Source organism: Symsagittifera roscoffensis, chromosome 9 (assembly GCF_963678635.1).
Source record: "Symsagittifera roscoffensis chromosome 9, txSymRosc1.1, whole genome shotgun sequence".
In the NCBI taxonomy this organism is placed as follows: domain Eukaryota; kingdom Metazoa; phylum Xenacoelomorpha; order Acoela; family Convolutidae; genus Symsagittifera; species Symsagittifera roscoffensis.
The window spans coordinates 44897733-44914191 of NC_087070.1; the positions used below are offsets into that span (position 1 = coordinate 44897733).

Consider the following 16459-nt stretch of genomic DNA (forward strand, 5'->3'; position numbering starts at 1 on the left):
TGATGATGTTTTTTGTTTCTTTTCAGTATCTTGTTCACGTTAACGTTTGATTTTTTTCAGTTTGACTCATAATTTTTTTTTGAATTCAATTCGTTTTTTTTTTCGATTAACTCCTTTCAAAAAAAAATAAGCGTCATAAATTCGCAATATAACAGATATCAAATCGTAATTTTTTTGGTTAAAAACTTTTAAACAAAACTACGCGAATCATTTGTGCTGCTGACATGCTCAATTTCCTGAACTGAAGCTTATCTTCTGGATACTTTATCTAGAATTCCAACCATTGGATCTATAATTATAGATATTTTATGTTTATTTTTTGCTGCTGATTTTTCGGCTTCGTGATGTCGGCTTAACCTTTCTCGGTTTAGATTTTGAATTTTGTATACCATCGTGTACACCCTGCGTGTATGGCACTCGTGGATCCTATATGGGCGATACATGCATTTTTTCCAATGAGATTGTTATGGCAAACATTTTTCGTTGACTTTCAGCCTATTGCGTGTTGGCTTTTCATCTTATATATAACTTCCTAAAATCTCCTGTGTTATTTTTGTGATCAATAAGACTATGAAAAAAGAAACGATTGCTCAAAGTCAACCCCGGAAGAAGCTTCTCGTTTTTCTAGTTCCTTCTTCAGTGGTAAAGTCTTTCGAAATTCTCTTAGCTACTTCTATTTTTTTGCTTAGAGATGAGGATCTATAACTTTGCTTACTAGTGCTATATTATCTGTTCATCTTTTAAAATCAGTGCTAGTAATTTGAACTCAGTGTCGATAGTAAGGCAAAATTTAATTACACTGAAAATATATAAACTAATTTTATCGAATTTTAATGATACCACAATTGAATCTACGAGGTTTTGATATTAAATTGAAGCATTCCAGCCGACTTTATCATCAATTTTTTCAACAATTTATGATGATCGAAATTGTTGTCTGCCTCGGGCCAACGTTGGGCACAAGGCTCTTTAAATTTTGACCCTAGATAAACAAGTGAAGCCATAGTTATCTAAGTTGATAATGTAAATGTTATAAAAATTTATCCAGTTCAAATGTGCGAAAAATTTTCATGGTTTTAAAGTATTTTGGAACTTTTTTTTATAATTCAAGGTTCTCATTATTGCTAATTTTTTCATTACACATTTAAAGCTCCTTTGGTCAAACAACGAAAAAATTTTACATCTTTGTTCAGGCTGATTTTTCAGTCTCCCTACATTTCATGGTTTCTTAAAATATTGAAGCCGATGGTTTTGCAGAATGTAAAAAAGAGTCGCCGCCATACATTTCACAACGCTGAGCTGTTTTTGTTCGTGTATTTTTCGCAGCGTGCCATTTTTTCACGACAAAATTTTTTTATGCTGAACAAACTCATTACAAGCATTTAAGCTTTTTAGAGTGAATCTCTTCATACCAGACGAATGTTGAGTCTTCATTCCACAAAAAGTTGCATTGTTTTGAACTCTTGTTTATTGATTTTACAGAACTCACAATTTCTTTTTGCGTTTGATTTAAAAATTTCTCTAACAATTACAGTATTTTCAAATGGTGATGTATATTTATTGCGCATAGAACATCTATATCTAGTAATTCTTGTGTTTTTCCGAATGTCGACAAAAATTAAAGAATAAAATGCTCAAAATGAGAGAAACAAAAATCGGAACCTTTTGAATGCTGCCGATAGTCTAGGCAAAATAAACCGTAGCACGTGATCGTTGGATCCTTAAATGTTTTCATGCTCCAGGGGAGGTTATACTGGGGCAGGGGGTCCAAACTAACTGTGCTCAAAATTAATCTTTCAGCAGTATGAACGGATCTGCTTCCAAGTGCTTATTTTATAATAGTTTTCACATGGTAAGAAAGATGAATCCCCTGTACACGCAAATCAAGTGAATGCGTCAACAAATGAGTTAATGCGGTTCTTGGTTTTCCCAACTTTCTTGAACAAGTTTTGAAATTGCTAATTATGTTTTATTTTCAACACTAGAAAATAATTTCATGTTTTTTCAATCTGTCTTGAAACCTTCATCTCTGAAAAATGGAACTTAAGTCTCTAATTGATGATAAAAGATTTTGATAATTATTTTTAAAATGGACAAATTTGAGTTGGGTTAAACTGGTAAATTGTTAAGTGACCTTTTAAAGAGCTAATGCAACTGTAACTCAATCACAGTAGCAGTTTCATTAGCAACCATAACTTTTTCAACTATTTCGTAGTAGCCTTTCAGGAAAAATTACTCTAATATTTGTTTTTCGTGTTTTGACAATTGAACTGAACTTACTTTCATTTGTGCACTCATAGGCTGAAATAGCATATCGATAGAACGAAGTTTGCATTCTGTACGGCAGACCTTAACACTTGAGAGCAACAGAGAACTTCTAGCTCTTTAATGCATGATACCTGGGAAAAATTGATTTTTTTTTTTTTTTTACTGTTATATATTAACGCTTGATAGACATCCTTCTTGTTACATGGGATAAATCTTGATTTAGTTGCCCATCTCTTGAGCTACTAATGATAGTTGCATCATCAGCAAAACTGATAGGTTAAGGTTTCTTGCACATCCCAGGCAAATCATTTATAGGATAAGAAACATCGATGGGCCAAGCACTGATCGATGAGTTATGCTTAATTTCTCTGATCGATGAGTTAAATTCTCCTAAGCTGACATTTTGTGTTTGGTCAGCCAAATAATTTTTCATAACTTCTCGAGGTACCTGAATCCTAAATGTTTCTTGAGATACCTAATTTGGATGTAAAAACCATTTCACGACTTAGTTCCTTCCCACCCCTCTCGAATTGTGGTCAGAACAATAATGCTGAATGCAAAATTAACTGGAGATTTCACGCTATATGCATGCAATTGGAAGTTGAGGTACTTATAAGCTAGACCAATTTTCAAACCTCCATCATAAAAATCTCGGGTAAAATGAACGTTTTGTACTTTCCTACGTTTTGAAAACAAGGCATCAAAAATTTAAGTATAGTTCAAAAGGAAAATTAGAAGACGATTAACTCGGTCATCATAAAAAAGATCAACAGATCCTGAGATCCGTTTTTTCTTAAATTTTCGGAACAATTATCTTGCCTCTATTCATTTTTGCATGATCTTGAAACTTAGTTCTACGCTGCTTAAGGCAGTTTCTCCAGAAAGGTTGAAATAAAACACGCTTAAGTTTGTTCATTCTGAGCATTTCTGTTAAGTCATACTACGAAAACGAGGAATCATTGTGCAAGGTTGAATTACTCTGCAAACAAATTTTAATCATCCAAATAGCTCTTTTCGCTGATTTTTTCTTACCACGTCTATGGATTACTTGATTTCAGCTATCAACATTTTACATTTTCGTTCACGGTTAAATTTAGATGAGACAAGCTGAATGGCAGAGCGGATTATTCAGATTTTGTCCTAGGATTCGAGAGCCTTCTAAGACTTAGAATTATGCCTTCGATGCATCAACTTGGTAAGAAATGCCGTCGAAAATTATTATTCCGTTAAAATGCCATCAAACGAATTGAATAAAAATTTATAGCAAATGAAATACGCATCACTTTTATATGAAATCAGAACAATAATTTGACCATTTTTACCGCATTCGAGTTTCAGACTTAACTAATAAAAAACTCAATTACTTTAGCAATCCCTGGTTCTGTATTACTAATTTGCTTTTTCCTACGTATATATACCTTTTAATCCAGCTCGATGCATTTGAATAAGAAACGATTCATTCGATAATTTAATTTATTTTTTTTTGATATTGTCTGAAATGTATCAGTGTACTGAGCTCGAAGTTACCGCCTGTGATGATCTTGGAAAATTTTTGGTTTCGAAATTTGCTAATTTGGTATAAAATACGATGCTTTACCTATCAAATTTCTAATCACTCATAGCTTAGGTTGCGAATTTATCCCGTAAAAATTAGTACAAATTGAATTAAAGCAAACTATTTGGGGTTTTTATTGCGTTCATAGACGAAAAACATCGCTTCTGTTTTCATTGGGTGTTAGAAATATTGAAAAATATTTCAAAAATCGCTTCAAGTTTTTCATTAGTTTCAACAAGGTTTTATATTCCGGACGAAATTTTTTAACGTTCGATAGCAAGTTACTTGTAATCGGTATCTAGACGTTTTCCTGTAAAAAAAATTTGCTTACAGCTTTGTAAGAAATTGGACTTGCTTTATTAGGGAACCTCAACAACTTGCAGACTCATTCCTACTTGGTCTAGTAATAAGGCGCGTGCTTTTGGATCAAAGGTATGGTGTTCGAATTCCGATTAGACCTTGGGTTTTTGCCATGTATTAAGTAAACCTGTTGTCTGGGAAAACTTGAACCGTCGGACAATCGTTTATCTGCATTTTTTTTGTAATTTTAATTTTGAAAGCATTGAGATTTTTTTTAGTCAAAATTTTTTGTTTAACTTTTGTTATTGTTTGTTGTTATAATAATCATAATATTAAGTCTTTTCGTAATTTGTAATTTTACCAACTCTGATTTTGAGTAAAATATTTTCAATTTTTTTTTGCTGAAATGGTTTCATGGTTTTTTCTACATTGCTTTTGTCATCTAATATATCGTAAAAAGCTTTACCTAACGAAAAATTTAAACTTTCATTTGAAATTTAAAACTAGAGTTTTATGCTTTCATAAGTTTGAGTGCTTATACATTTAATTTTTTATGACGGTATTGAAATTTCTGATTGTTGTTTTCGGCTCAACGGGTGTCAACTTACGATTTATCGGCCAAGAAGCCGCTTGGCAAACAAAACTGACTGCTGCTACATTGCTGTTGTTTGCATTTATCGACTGCGTGCTTCTGAAATTGAATATCAGCCGAGCCAATCTTGTGAAATTTCAAAATTTTTTCCAATATTTTCATGTTTGTGGAGTAAAAATTTGTCGCTATGTAAAATTTTGGCTGATTTGAATATTTCTGACTAAAATTTTGAGGGTGAGGAAACCTTATCAGTTTGAGAGTTTTTGAGTGCGAGGAAACTTTATTAATCCCAAAAAACCAAAGATGTTGCATGTAGTTTTTCATAATTGGCACGGCCGCCGATATCTACACAGAGCAGAACAAATCGAATGTTATCCTTATCTTTAAGAATGAATGTTCGTTTTCAGATTGAGTATTGTTGATAAAATGCCGTTATATTTGGGTAATTTGATATTGCTAATTCAACACATTTGATCGAGCAAAGAAAAAAGTTCCTGAGCTTCAATGATTTGAAAAATTCTTTTTAATCAGTTTATTGATTATCAACCATTCATTTGATTTTTAGTTATACCTTTATTTTTCAAGTAAACTCATAAAGCTTAGGGATATTGTGCAATAGAAACATCCATTACTTAAACTGAAATCACAATAAATATCATAAGAGGCGTGTCGAGCAGTCATGCAATTCAAGAACAACAATTCAAAGTAAGTTAAATTATAGTTATTCCTAATTTAGTTTGATAGTTTGTTATTATCTTGTGTTTACTAAACATTGCTCTGTAAATGAAGGATCTAAACCATTGTAAAACTTTTAATTGAAGCCTCAAAACCGATTAACTTCTCAGATTGGAATGTTATGATCGTTATTAATTAATCTCTACCGATTTTTTTCTATTTAATTCTTCAGTACAACATTTCAACGGATAACTTGATTTTGAACAACAGAATGCTTAGAGGAGGTCAAATCAACTAAGTTACATAAATGGCAAAGTAACCGCGACCGCTACAGTTACGTAATATCCATCGCCATTGCGTAATCATTGCATGTCTGTCAGTTGTGATTGAAGGAGAGGTTATCCTTACAATTTCGAAACATATCCCTGTTAACTACTCTTACTTGAACTTCAGTCTCGTCACAAATTGTATAACACCATAAATTTACGATTACCTCAAGTAGTTCAACCGGAAGTACAGGTAAAGCAGAAAGTTTAAATAATCCATCAAATGATGAACGTTTGATTTGAAAATTTTTGGGAAACCGAATTCGTTTTAGCTTACTTCTTTGCTGATTTATCTCAAAAACAGCTGAAATTATCTAAATTTAATTTTATTGGGTATCCGATTTTCAAAATTAATTACATCCCAATAGTTACATAGTTACTAGCTTACCACACGACTCAGCCGAGAGTTACTTAACAGTATGTTTGACCTTGACGGGGACGCGGCGAACAGTGCTCAGGTGGTGTCGTCCCCAAGCAGATTCCCAGACTCGGTTACCACATGTCTCACTATTCCATCACATCTCATCAACTCACAGGGAACTGAAAAAGACCGACAGACCAGCTATAATGGTAAGTGATCATCTTTTGTCACCTTTTATGCATCATATATTACAATATGTGGCAGATTCAAATTAAATAACTGGATCGCTCTTTGTTATACTCCGAACATTATTTGAAATTTGTCTTAAAACCAAAATGATGAAAAAAAAGAATCATAGAATTTCAATTTTGAAATAAATTTCATCTGACAGAGTGTATTTACAGAAAACAATTCTTCTACAATTGACTGAAAAATTAATTGAATTTTGTATGCAGTATCCGGCTCATAAATATTCCATGCATTACTCTAATGTTGCCACCTATTTACCCTTGCGATAAGCAAGGGTATTGCAATCGGGTAATAGACTGTTTTCTGTAAAAAAAACTTTGTTCACAGGAATCTTTTCAGCTTGACTCATTTCCTGGAAGCCTCTATTAGCAAAAAATTTAGCGCTACAGATATATGTTGTGCTTGTTGGTATTTTAAATATCTCAATTTCGAATTTTTCTTTTTTTTTTGGCTTGATAGACTTCGGCCTATATTATATCGGCTTAGTGGCTTCATTTTAAAAACTAATGGGCGAATAAGTTTTCCTGTGTGTGTGTGTCTTGAGAGTGTGGTAAAGTTTTTTTTTCGATGTTAATTTTACATTCTATTGTCTTGTCGTTTTGTATTGTCTTCTGTTATCTCAATTTTTACTCTTTAGAGAGCAAGTGGCTTGTAATCGGGGACGACTTATTTTTCTGTTATAGATTTTCTTACAAACCTGTAAGAATTTTTTCGGCTGAACTTTCTGGGTGGCCTAATGGCGCATTGAGCTTTCATGCATTCTAAATAACCGTTTCAACATTTCACCCTTGTTTTTTTTTCTGCATAAAATGTTTATTCGGCTTAAAACATTCGTATAATCTTAAATTTCGGCTTTCGATTTTTTTCTTACTCAATGTTTATAATGTTTTTCGGCTCAATGGGCATGTTATCCAAGTTAGTTGACCTAATCAACGATTCTTAAACCTCGTTTTAAAAAGCTAATCTACTGCTGGCAGTTGTCTTTTTCTACATGTTTTTACTAAAAGCGAACTTCATTTGAGACAAAAGTTTGAAAGTTTTAGTGTATGTATTTTAGGTATTTTTACAAACCATGCTGTTTTTTGAAACCTTGCTGTTCTTAAAAAAATTAAAGATACCGGCAAACACTGATTGACGCGCAATATCACCCGTGCCGAATATCAGCGCAGCTGAGCAAGTGTTTGCTAATTACCAATCCTGCGAGAATACTGACCGTGATTCTTCTAAAAGATATACTAAAACGTTTTTTGAGCAATATATTTTGGGTCTTTTTGGTTATATCCCCTAATTGATGAAAAAAGAAAAATTGTTCAAGTTAAACCTAGTGCCAACAGTTTTTCCAACGTGAACAGAGTTCGTCAAAACAGCAACAAAAAATTAAATAAACATATTTAAACCGTTTTCTAGAAAATTATATCTTGGATAATAGGGCGGTTCCAGATTTCTGTATTGTTTGAAAGTTCAAGGTGATGAAAGTATATAGTTAAATTGTTACTTTCTCGAAGAAAGTTTTTCTTTCGATTTCTGTAACTTGATTAAGAAATTTGAATTTTTGAGCAGCAACATCTTGCTATGCATTTTTTTCTGCTTGAGGCGTTTGAAAACAGTGGTGTTTTGCATGTTTAAATCCCCCATTAAATTCCCCTTGTGTTTAAATCTTCCCCTTTAAATCGCCTTTTGCGTGTTCCAGCTGCGTTCCTGACTGACATCGACTCGAACAACAGCTACAGTGTGCCTTGGCTGCTGAATGCGGTGAGGGGCAAGCCTCTGTTGGTCTCCCTCGTGGGACTACCCGGCAGGGGAAAGACAATCATAGCACACAAGCTTCACCGCTTCCTCCTATGGAACAAAATCAGATGCGAGGTACCGCTACCGACATACTGGCAGTAATTTGTATCGCCAAACCAAGAAAAAAATTTTTCATTTTAAGTTGAACAGAAGCAAAAGCAGAACTTATTGAATTAAAAAAGGTATTTTGGGCTCTTTGAAATAATTGACGATTTTTCGGATACGATGTCTGACGATTGACTACGTTCACAGGTGTTTCACTTAAGCTACTATCGACGTCAAATGGCACCCGACTTTCCCGAACACGTGATCAACCAGCCCCTAAAATCGAACGAGGAACCACTTCGTGCTGAGTGCTTCAAAATGCTGTTTGAAGACATCGACCTGTTCTTCTCAGAGGGGCTGAAACATGTGGCTTGCATGAATGATACCGGCATTGCAGGTGGGAGCAGCACTTCGACTCTGAAGGAGTTCGGCGGCAAAACTAGTGTGGGATCTGAAGACATGCCTTTCTTGCAGCAAGTGAGAGGAAACGTGGCCATCTTTGACTTCGCCAATTCACGAAAGTTAGTATACATTCTTAATGATGAAGTTTCCTTAACATCATTTCTGTTGGGTTTCTATTTACTTCAAGTGCGAAAAAGGACGAAGTTGATATTCCGCCTCTATCCCTCCCAAAGGTGTTAAGGGAAAGGATGATAACTTGGTTAACGAAAGCTAGCGCTTTTATAGGTTTTCATTTTTTCCAACCTAAGTTGCGTATTTCTGCCTTAAATTTCTGCGTTGGTTTTTATTGCAGTGTATATGCAAACTTATGTAATTTTTCCGACTCTCGGAAAAAGTGACGGAATATTTGTATTAGTGCTCCCAGTAGTTTTTCTTTCTTCAACAACTTTTAAATTGTCGCTTTCAAAGTTTTTTTTTGTTTGTTCAATATAAAGTATACGGTAAATTGTTGTTGCTGAAAATTTGGAAAAGAGCAATAATTAGAGTTTGAGTAATTGCAAAGGAAAAGGTAAATCAAAAACAGTGCAAAAAATATCAAAACTTTTAAGACCAAAACGATGTTTTAGGACAGCTTTTTTGAAAGTTTTAATTATATTTATTTTTTTCAGATCATACAGGCGCGAGCTAGTTGAGTTTTGCCACTCGAGAGACTACGATCTGTGTTTCCTGGAGAGCATCACAGATGACCTCAACCTCATCCAGCTGTACATAGCAGGGATTGAACAGTCGAACCCTGACTATCTCAATATGAGCAGAGAGGCTGCGGTGGTGAAGTTTGAGAACCACTTTAGAGACTACGCAGATTCTTACGAGCAGTTAGACGAACAAGTAGGCTTCATATTCTATAATTCATTTTTTGTTGTTATAAGCGCCAATTGTTGTTTCAACTATTGAAAATGGGGAGGAGCTTAGTATTCGGGTGTTTTAATTTTTTTCTTTTTCCATGCAAAATCAGCTACCACAAATACTTGTCGGAGTAGGTATAATCATCGGAGTAGATCCTATTGAAGCACATTCAGTCATGATTCGAACATTTAAAAAAGTTTTCAGTATTGAGAAAAACCGGTTTTTGTTTTTTTTTTTCGTTTAATTTCGAGCTAGTAACGCTCGTTATAAGGAAATTTACTGTTTTTTTTTTCAGACTTTTACTATAAAAAATTTGATTTTTATTTTAAAAAAAATAGATTTTTTTTTCCATTTTTTTGTTTGTTTTTTTTTTTTTGAAGCCATTTGTTGATGATTTTTTTGAAGCCTAATTCACTAATTTTCTACGCAATCCTTTAGTTCTCGATGCACACCACCCACTAAAACCGACACTAGATTGAAGAAAATTAAAAATAATTTTTTTTTTCAGTTTTTTATGAATAAAGGTGGAAGTGCATCGTGTGTGCAAGCCCGAGTGCGCGAAACGTCTGTTAGCCAATCAGAATTCAATGTTCATAAATTCGAAGGAAATTGCGAAAAAATCAGTCAGTTTAGGAAAGGTTAAAGGGCATTGATTGGTTGAGTATTTTCACGTACTCGGTCCCTAGCGCATGAAAATGGGCCCCAATTTATCGATGTAATAATTGCACTATTAGTTTGTGTTTTAGTCGGAGAACGACCTCGCCTTCCTGAAGATCTTCGACGGGGGAGTGAGGTTCAGAGTTCACAATATGAATGGCTACATGCAGAGCAAGATGGTGTACTACTTGATGAGTCTGCACTTTGCAAGACAGCCCATCTACATCACCAGACACGGGGAGGCTCTCAACAATACACTGGGCATAGTGGGAGGAGACAGTGAGCTCACAGCCAGAGGTTAATTATAATAAAAACAAGGACAGCCGGCTGCTGTGCAAGTAGCAGAGAAAGTTCCCGTAACAATAATTTAAAAAAAAAACTAAAAAAATATTTATATTTTTTTCAATTTGAGTCGTAATTTGTCCTTGTGTGATGAAATGCTATCAAACGAACTATTCGTGGTTAAAATATATTAGGCAAATTGGATTCCATAATTGTTTCCAAAATTGGATTCCAAGATGGTTCTTATCATTAATTCTGCCTGTTGCAACTTTTTCGTGATAAGTCATCTGCTTCTCAGGTGTGAAGTACGCGGACGCATTTGCAGACTTCATCAACAACCTTCCGGAGATGAAACAATTCCAAGAAAGTGGATCCTGCTGTGATGGACCAGGCCTGCAGGTGGGTCACACATCGACATCACATCATTCGAGACATTATTTTTCGAAATGCTCCGTTTTTTTAATGTCCTCTGCTCCTTCTGGCCAAATTAATTTATTATTTGGACAGTAAATTGAGCCTTAAAATAGCTGTACAATTCGTGTCTGTACAAAACAGTCCCATACAAAACAGTCCGAAAGTTCGTAGCAAAGTACAAAAAAAAACAGTCCCATACAAAACAGTCCCAAAAATAGTCCCATTGATCGAAGTGATAATTGTTCCAGAAGCTGATAAGTAAATTTATCTCAAATTAAACACATTTTGATTCCAACTAATCGGGATAACAATAGTTAGTATAGCAGAGAAATTAGAACAACCAAGATAACAGCAGCGGCCACTCATTAAAAGCAAAAATATGCGAAACATTTAAGTTAACGCAATTACAAAAATGGACTCTTTTTTTAATCCATGCAAAAGAGACAAGCTGTTCAAGCTGTTTCTTTTGCAAACACTTGGCAACACTCAATAGAAACGAAAGTCACTAACTAACGGTGGAAATCATAATTACAGACAAAAATTCTGAGTTACTGATTTTTGAAGGGTACGCTTATATTAAGCACCGAACACTGACAGACAACTCCCTTTCGTGGCGCTGCGCACAAAGTAGTTGCAATGGCCGTGTGTGTACAAAAGAGGACTCCGTTGAGATCGTTAAAGATCACTGCCACTTCCCCGATCCAGTTGACATCGAAAAACGTAAGTTCAGAAAAACACTTAAAGATCGAGCAGCAGTATCTGATGTAACACCGCGGCAGACTATTTTCGCAGCCCAACGTGACGTGAACCGAGAAACATCTGTTCATTTACCTAGTTATTCTGCTAATCAGCAAGCCGTAAATAGAGTTCGACGCGAAAAAAGACCAAAGATGGCAGAGCCAACATCGCTGACTGGCTTTGAACTACCACTGGCTCTACAGAAAACCCACGATGGAGAGCAGTTCCTTCTTCACGATTCTGATCCTTAAGGTGAAAATCGGGTTATTGTGTTCGCCACATTACCTGGTTTATACCTTCTATCTTTATCGGGTATGTGATATAGAGCCCAGATTTGATATAGAGCAATGGAGTTGCAATCACTGAGTAAAAAACTACCTTCCCCGCACAAACAACGCTGTAGAAGGATGGAACAGCAATTTCGTGAAACTGGTCAATAGCAAGCATCCATCATTTCCAAAACTGATCGCGAACTTCCAGGACGAGCGAAAAAAAGCGGAAATATTGTTGGAAAAAATGTGCGAAGGACAAATAGCAGCCACACCCAAAAAAACTAAATACCAAAAACTCGACAAAACTTAATCACTATGATTAAGTCATATCAACCCAATGATATCATTGGGTTTTTGAAAGGATGTAGTTATAATATTAAATTATAATCAAAAGTTTCTTTTGTTTTCAAGTTTCACATTTATTCTACACTGCCAAGCAATAAAAAAAAATTTCCAGTTTAATTAGTTCCCTTGATTTTTGAAAATTGAGCTAGAGTCGATTTGAAACCGGAAAAGTAATGAATACATACAAGGTGTTGATTTTTCTTCTCCCTCCGCCCAACCCTCTAAGGTTGAACCCTTTGTTGTACCCTAGATATACCCGTTATCATATTTACCCGAATTTCAAACTTTTTTCGGAAAATTGGAAAAAATTTTGTGCCGCCAGGGATTCAATCCTTTGATCTCTAGATTTTGAGACTAACGCTTTAACCACTATACCATGAGTCCTTTGATTGTCTTCCGAATTTTTGTTCCAATTTTGGCTCTTTAATTACGACCATGTTTGAGTTTTCAAAGCGTAGATTAATTCTGTCGGCGCCAAAATATCAAGGTCAAGAAATTCAAATGGTTTTGAACTGTTTTGTATGGGGCTGTTTTTTAGAACCTTTTTTTGATGTTTGGGACTTTTTTGAATGGGACTGTTTTGTATATGCACCGTACAGTTAAGTTTCTGAACCGTCTTTGCATGTCTTGAAAGTCGTTCACGCTTATTTGTTTTTTTTGCGACTCCATTTTTGGTTTATTTTTAAGTTCAAGTCAATCGGCCGAGAGGAATAAATTTTTTATCTATTGATACAGTTTTCTTTTAAAATGCTGAAAACAAAATCAGTCGTTTTTTATTTTTCTTGAGATCATTGGCCCTTTTCCAACTGTCTGTTGGTTATGCTATTTTTTTCCAGGTGTGGGCGAGTGTGTTGAAGCGTGCACAGCAGACTGCCGCCAGACTGAAGAGTCCGGTTCTGTGTTGGAATGCCCTGAGGGAACTAGACGCGGGCGTGTTCGATGGGAAGACTTACGACTTCATAGAGGCCAAGTTTCCCCAGGAGGCCGCCAACCGCAGATTTGACAAGTTCAAGTGAGTCTCTGTCAGATCGGAGACGTTGATCATAATTACTCTCACCAACAAGTCAGTGGACACTAATTTAATTAAGGTTTTCATGCACAATTTTCATGTCGCGTTAGGTTATCATAGGTAATTTTGAAGAATTTAATTTAATTTCTGATTTTTCATGATTTCGCAAAATATATTTGCGGTGTTTTAAACAACTTTGGCATGGCTTTCTTTGCATTTTGATACTTTTAAAAGGTCATCTTTGAAGTCGATTATAACAAATTTAGTTGCTTAAAATTGTAGTTAACTTGAAAAATAATGAAATTTGAGGAAGATATTTCCCATACAGGTATCGTTATCCGGACGGGGAGTCTTACGATGATCTGGTGACGAGACTGGAGCCAGTGATCATGGAACTGGAACGGACCAGATCCACCATCGTCATAGTATGTCACCAAGCTGTCATGAGGTAATGCGATGCTTGATTAAATTTACAGAACAACAAACTCATCTTTGTATGAAAAAAGTTGAGCCTTGAATTTTCAAAAAAGTGTTTTAAAAACAAGTTAAGAAGAGCACCCTAACCGCACTTGACTTCTCAGAGAGCTAACAAACACACCACTAGAACTTGAAATAACGAAAGAGCTGGTTTTCTTAAGACAGACTGGAAAATATATCAGAAAGTGATTTCTCCGAGGAATTTATGGGATTTAGTAGCTTCGTTCATAAAAGTATATCACCTGATGTTGCTCAAGTCTTAGCTGTTATAATCATTTGATTTTTTTAAGAATCTGAGTATCAAGATTGCGTCGAAGTCGAAACTGGAAATTTCCTACTGATTTTAATGTACAAAAAAGATCAAGAGCTACCGACAATGTTCAATGTTGTGAGGAAGTTTGTTGTAGACAAACTCGTGAAAGCTAAACTTGACTTCTTTCTCGCATTGATAAAATTTTTGAGCACTTTCTCATATTTTTAAGAAGACAACCACTGTTGTCTTTCGTGAGCCTGAATATTAGAGAAAAATAAGCAACAACACAAAAAAATCGCTGCGACAAATTACTGTAAGCGGTTTAAAACATTGCTCGATTTCGACGTGTTAGCTGCTTTTTGTGTCAACAACCAGTTTTCTGATATTGCGGCGGAAACTGCTCAGCGGTAGCTTTTTAGAATTTTTTCGAATATGTGACTTGCTTGATGACAGGTTTTGACGTGGTTGGTGATTGACTTGATAATCTCTATCTGAAGCTGATTGATTCAAAGTATCCTCAGTTGCTTTCAGCTGTGATCAGACTACTATTTCAGATCATGGGACGGCAAATTTTGAGTTGTTTTTCAATAACCAAGATGACGATCGACGTTAACCAGAAGCTCGACACACTAATTGTATTAAAAGTGTAAAGATGGTTTGAAACCTTATGGTGGGGTTTTAAAGTTTGACCTATCAAAAGGAGTGTTAAGGGCCGTCTGATGAGCCCGATTGTGGTATGAAAAAGATCTGAAAACATGCAGACCGAGGAAAAACCCAGAGAGAAAAGAAAAATGAAAGCTAACAGTGGTGGCCGCCAAAATAAACCGCCTCGTAGATGAAGTTAAACACTTGACTGATGTTAAACATACAAAAGGAAAAGAAACAACTGGAAAGTCATTCAAAGTGATGACTGAATCAAATATGGTTCTTGACTCTGCAAAACGCAAAGTCTGAAATGATAAGCGCGAAAGAAGACCTCGGGGAACTTCAGAAAACATTGTAATACATTATTTTGATACTTCTTTAATTCTGATAACCCTTTTTTTGCACTTCTGACTTAGAAAGTCAGGGCCTGCGCTTCAGAGCTGCCAGGTTGTCAGAAAAGTAATAGCGCGTGGCAACCCAATACCTGTCTGATATCTTCCATATTTGAAGAAAAGCTGAATTTTCCACTGAGCATCTATTTCTGATGATAACGAAATAAAGAAAAACGAAACTCTAAAAATGTACAGTTAAATGCATTTGATGTGATTTATCCAAAGAGTAATTCGCAATTGATTAAGGCTTACGTAGATATAAAAGCAATACGGTGTGTGACTCAGCTATCAATATGTATTCTGACCTCCTTTTTTCTGGTTATATAAAGTAGAGCACTACACAAATACATTTGAGGACGTAGTAGTTTTTTTTTCAGAGTTACCATGTGACTATACGTATCGTTGTCATTAAGCAAGTTAAATGTGGGTAATTAGAAATAAGCTAACTAGATCATTTCTCGTAGTCTCGAACGAATCGAAGGAAATTTTGGTATCGAAATTGATCTGAAATCGAAATGTGCAAAACCAATCATAATTGATATGAAAGGTAGCAGAGTAAATCTTGTTTTACGAATCATGTTAGAATTGATGCTGTTTTTGAAAGCTCGTTGCAAGTTATGCAGCAGCAGCTAATTAATCTTGTATCTATCTATGTTTAAGGTGTCTCATGGCCTACTTGCTGAACAGAAGCTTCGACGAATTGCCCTACTTAGATGTGCCCCTTCACCACCTGTTCAAAATAACCCCTACTGCCTATGGCTACGAAGCCGAGGACATAAATCTAAATGTACCCTCAAACGAGTATACCAACTCCAGAGAACGCAGGAAGAAGAGCTCAGTACTTGGAAAGCCTGCTAATTTTCTATGACTGTAGCTGACAACTCGAACTTGTGCTGCATTCTAAAAACGAAGCATCCAATTCAGATCCGAAGGAAGAACCGAAAACTACAACTATCGTTTACCTAATGCAAGTGCTGCAACTGTTCGAAAACACCAAGTATAATAATTTTATAAATGTCTGTTTAGTGGCTGTAATAAACAGATATAGCGCATGAACAAATATTGATTGGTTTTTAAAACAGAGGTAAATATCATGTTTTGACTATGTCTGTTTCTTACATGAACGCTCTTCTCCAAAACGATGCTTTGTTGTAGCTAGTTTTTAAATAGTTTTTCGTCCATTTGAAACGGATTTATGAGATTGTTTTGGTGTTCCTATGCTGATTTTTTTAAATTTAACTGTTTATTTTTAATTTTCAGTTCCAGTTAGCATCAGTATAGTTTTTGTCGACGGAGAATGTTACTTTCCCTGATAATGAGGTTCAACAGTGTTCGGAAATGTGCGAATGGTCAAAAAGTATGAATGGGCTATGATAGGTGAAGTTTTTTCGGTTAAGTTTTTTTTAAAGAAAGGACTCCTTTGTCTCGCTGAAATAAAAGGGAATACAATCGTTTCAACGCCCAATAGTATGTTTCAAATCCTATGTCATCGTGGATTCCAGTGACAA

At 35.3% G+C, this 16459-nt stretch overlaps 1 protein-coding gene across 1 annotated transcript; it reads left to right on the top strand.

Moving 5' to 3' along the window:
* The first annotated feature begins 5091 nt into the window (after positions 1-5091).
* LOC134854381 (6-phosphofructo-2-kinase/fructose-2,6-bisphosphatase-like) lies at positions 5092-16185 on the top strand. Its single transcript, XM_063870606.1, has 9 exons — positions 5092-6286; positions 8017-8189; positions 8367-8680; positions 9230-9449; positions 10214-10421; positions 10705-10805; positions 13012-13187; positions 13513-13632; positions 15612-16185. Exons 1-9 carry the CDS (start codon positions 6136-6138, stop codon positions 15817-15819), a joined length of 1671 nt encoding a protein of 556 aa, XP_063726676.1. The 5' UTR covers positions 5092-6135; the 3' UTR covers positions 15820-16185.
* Positions 16186-16459: the final 274 nt, after the last annotated feature.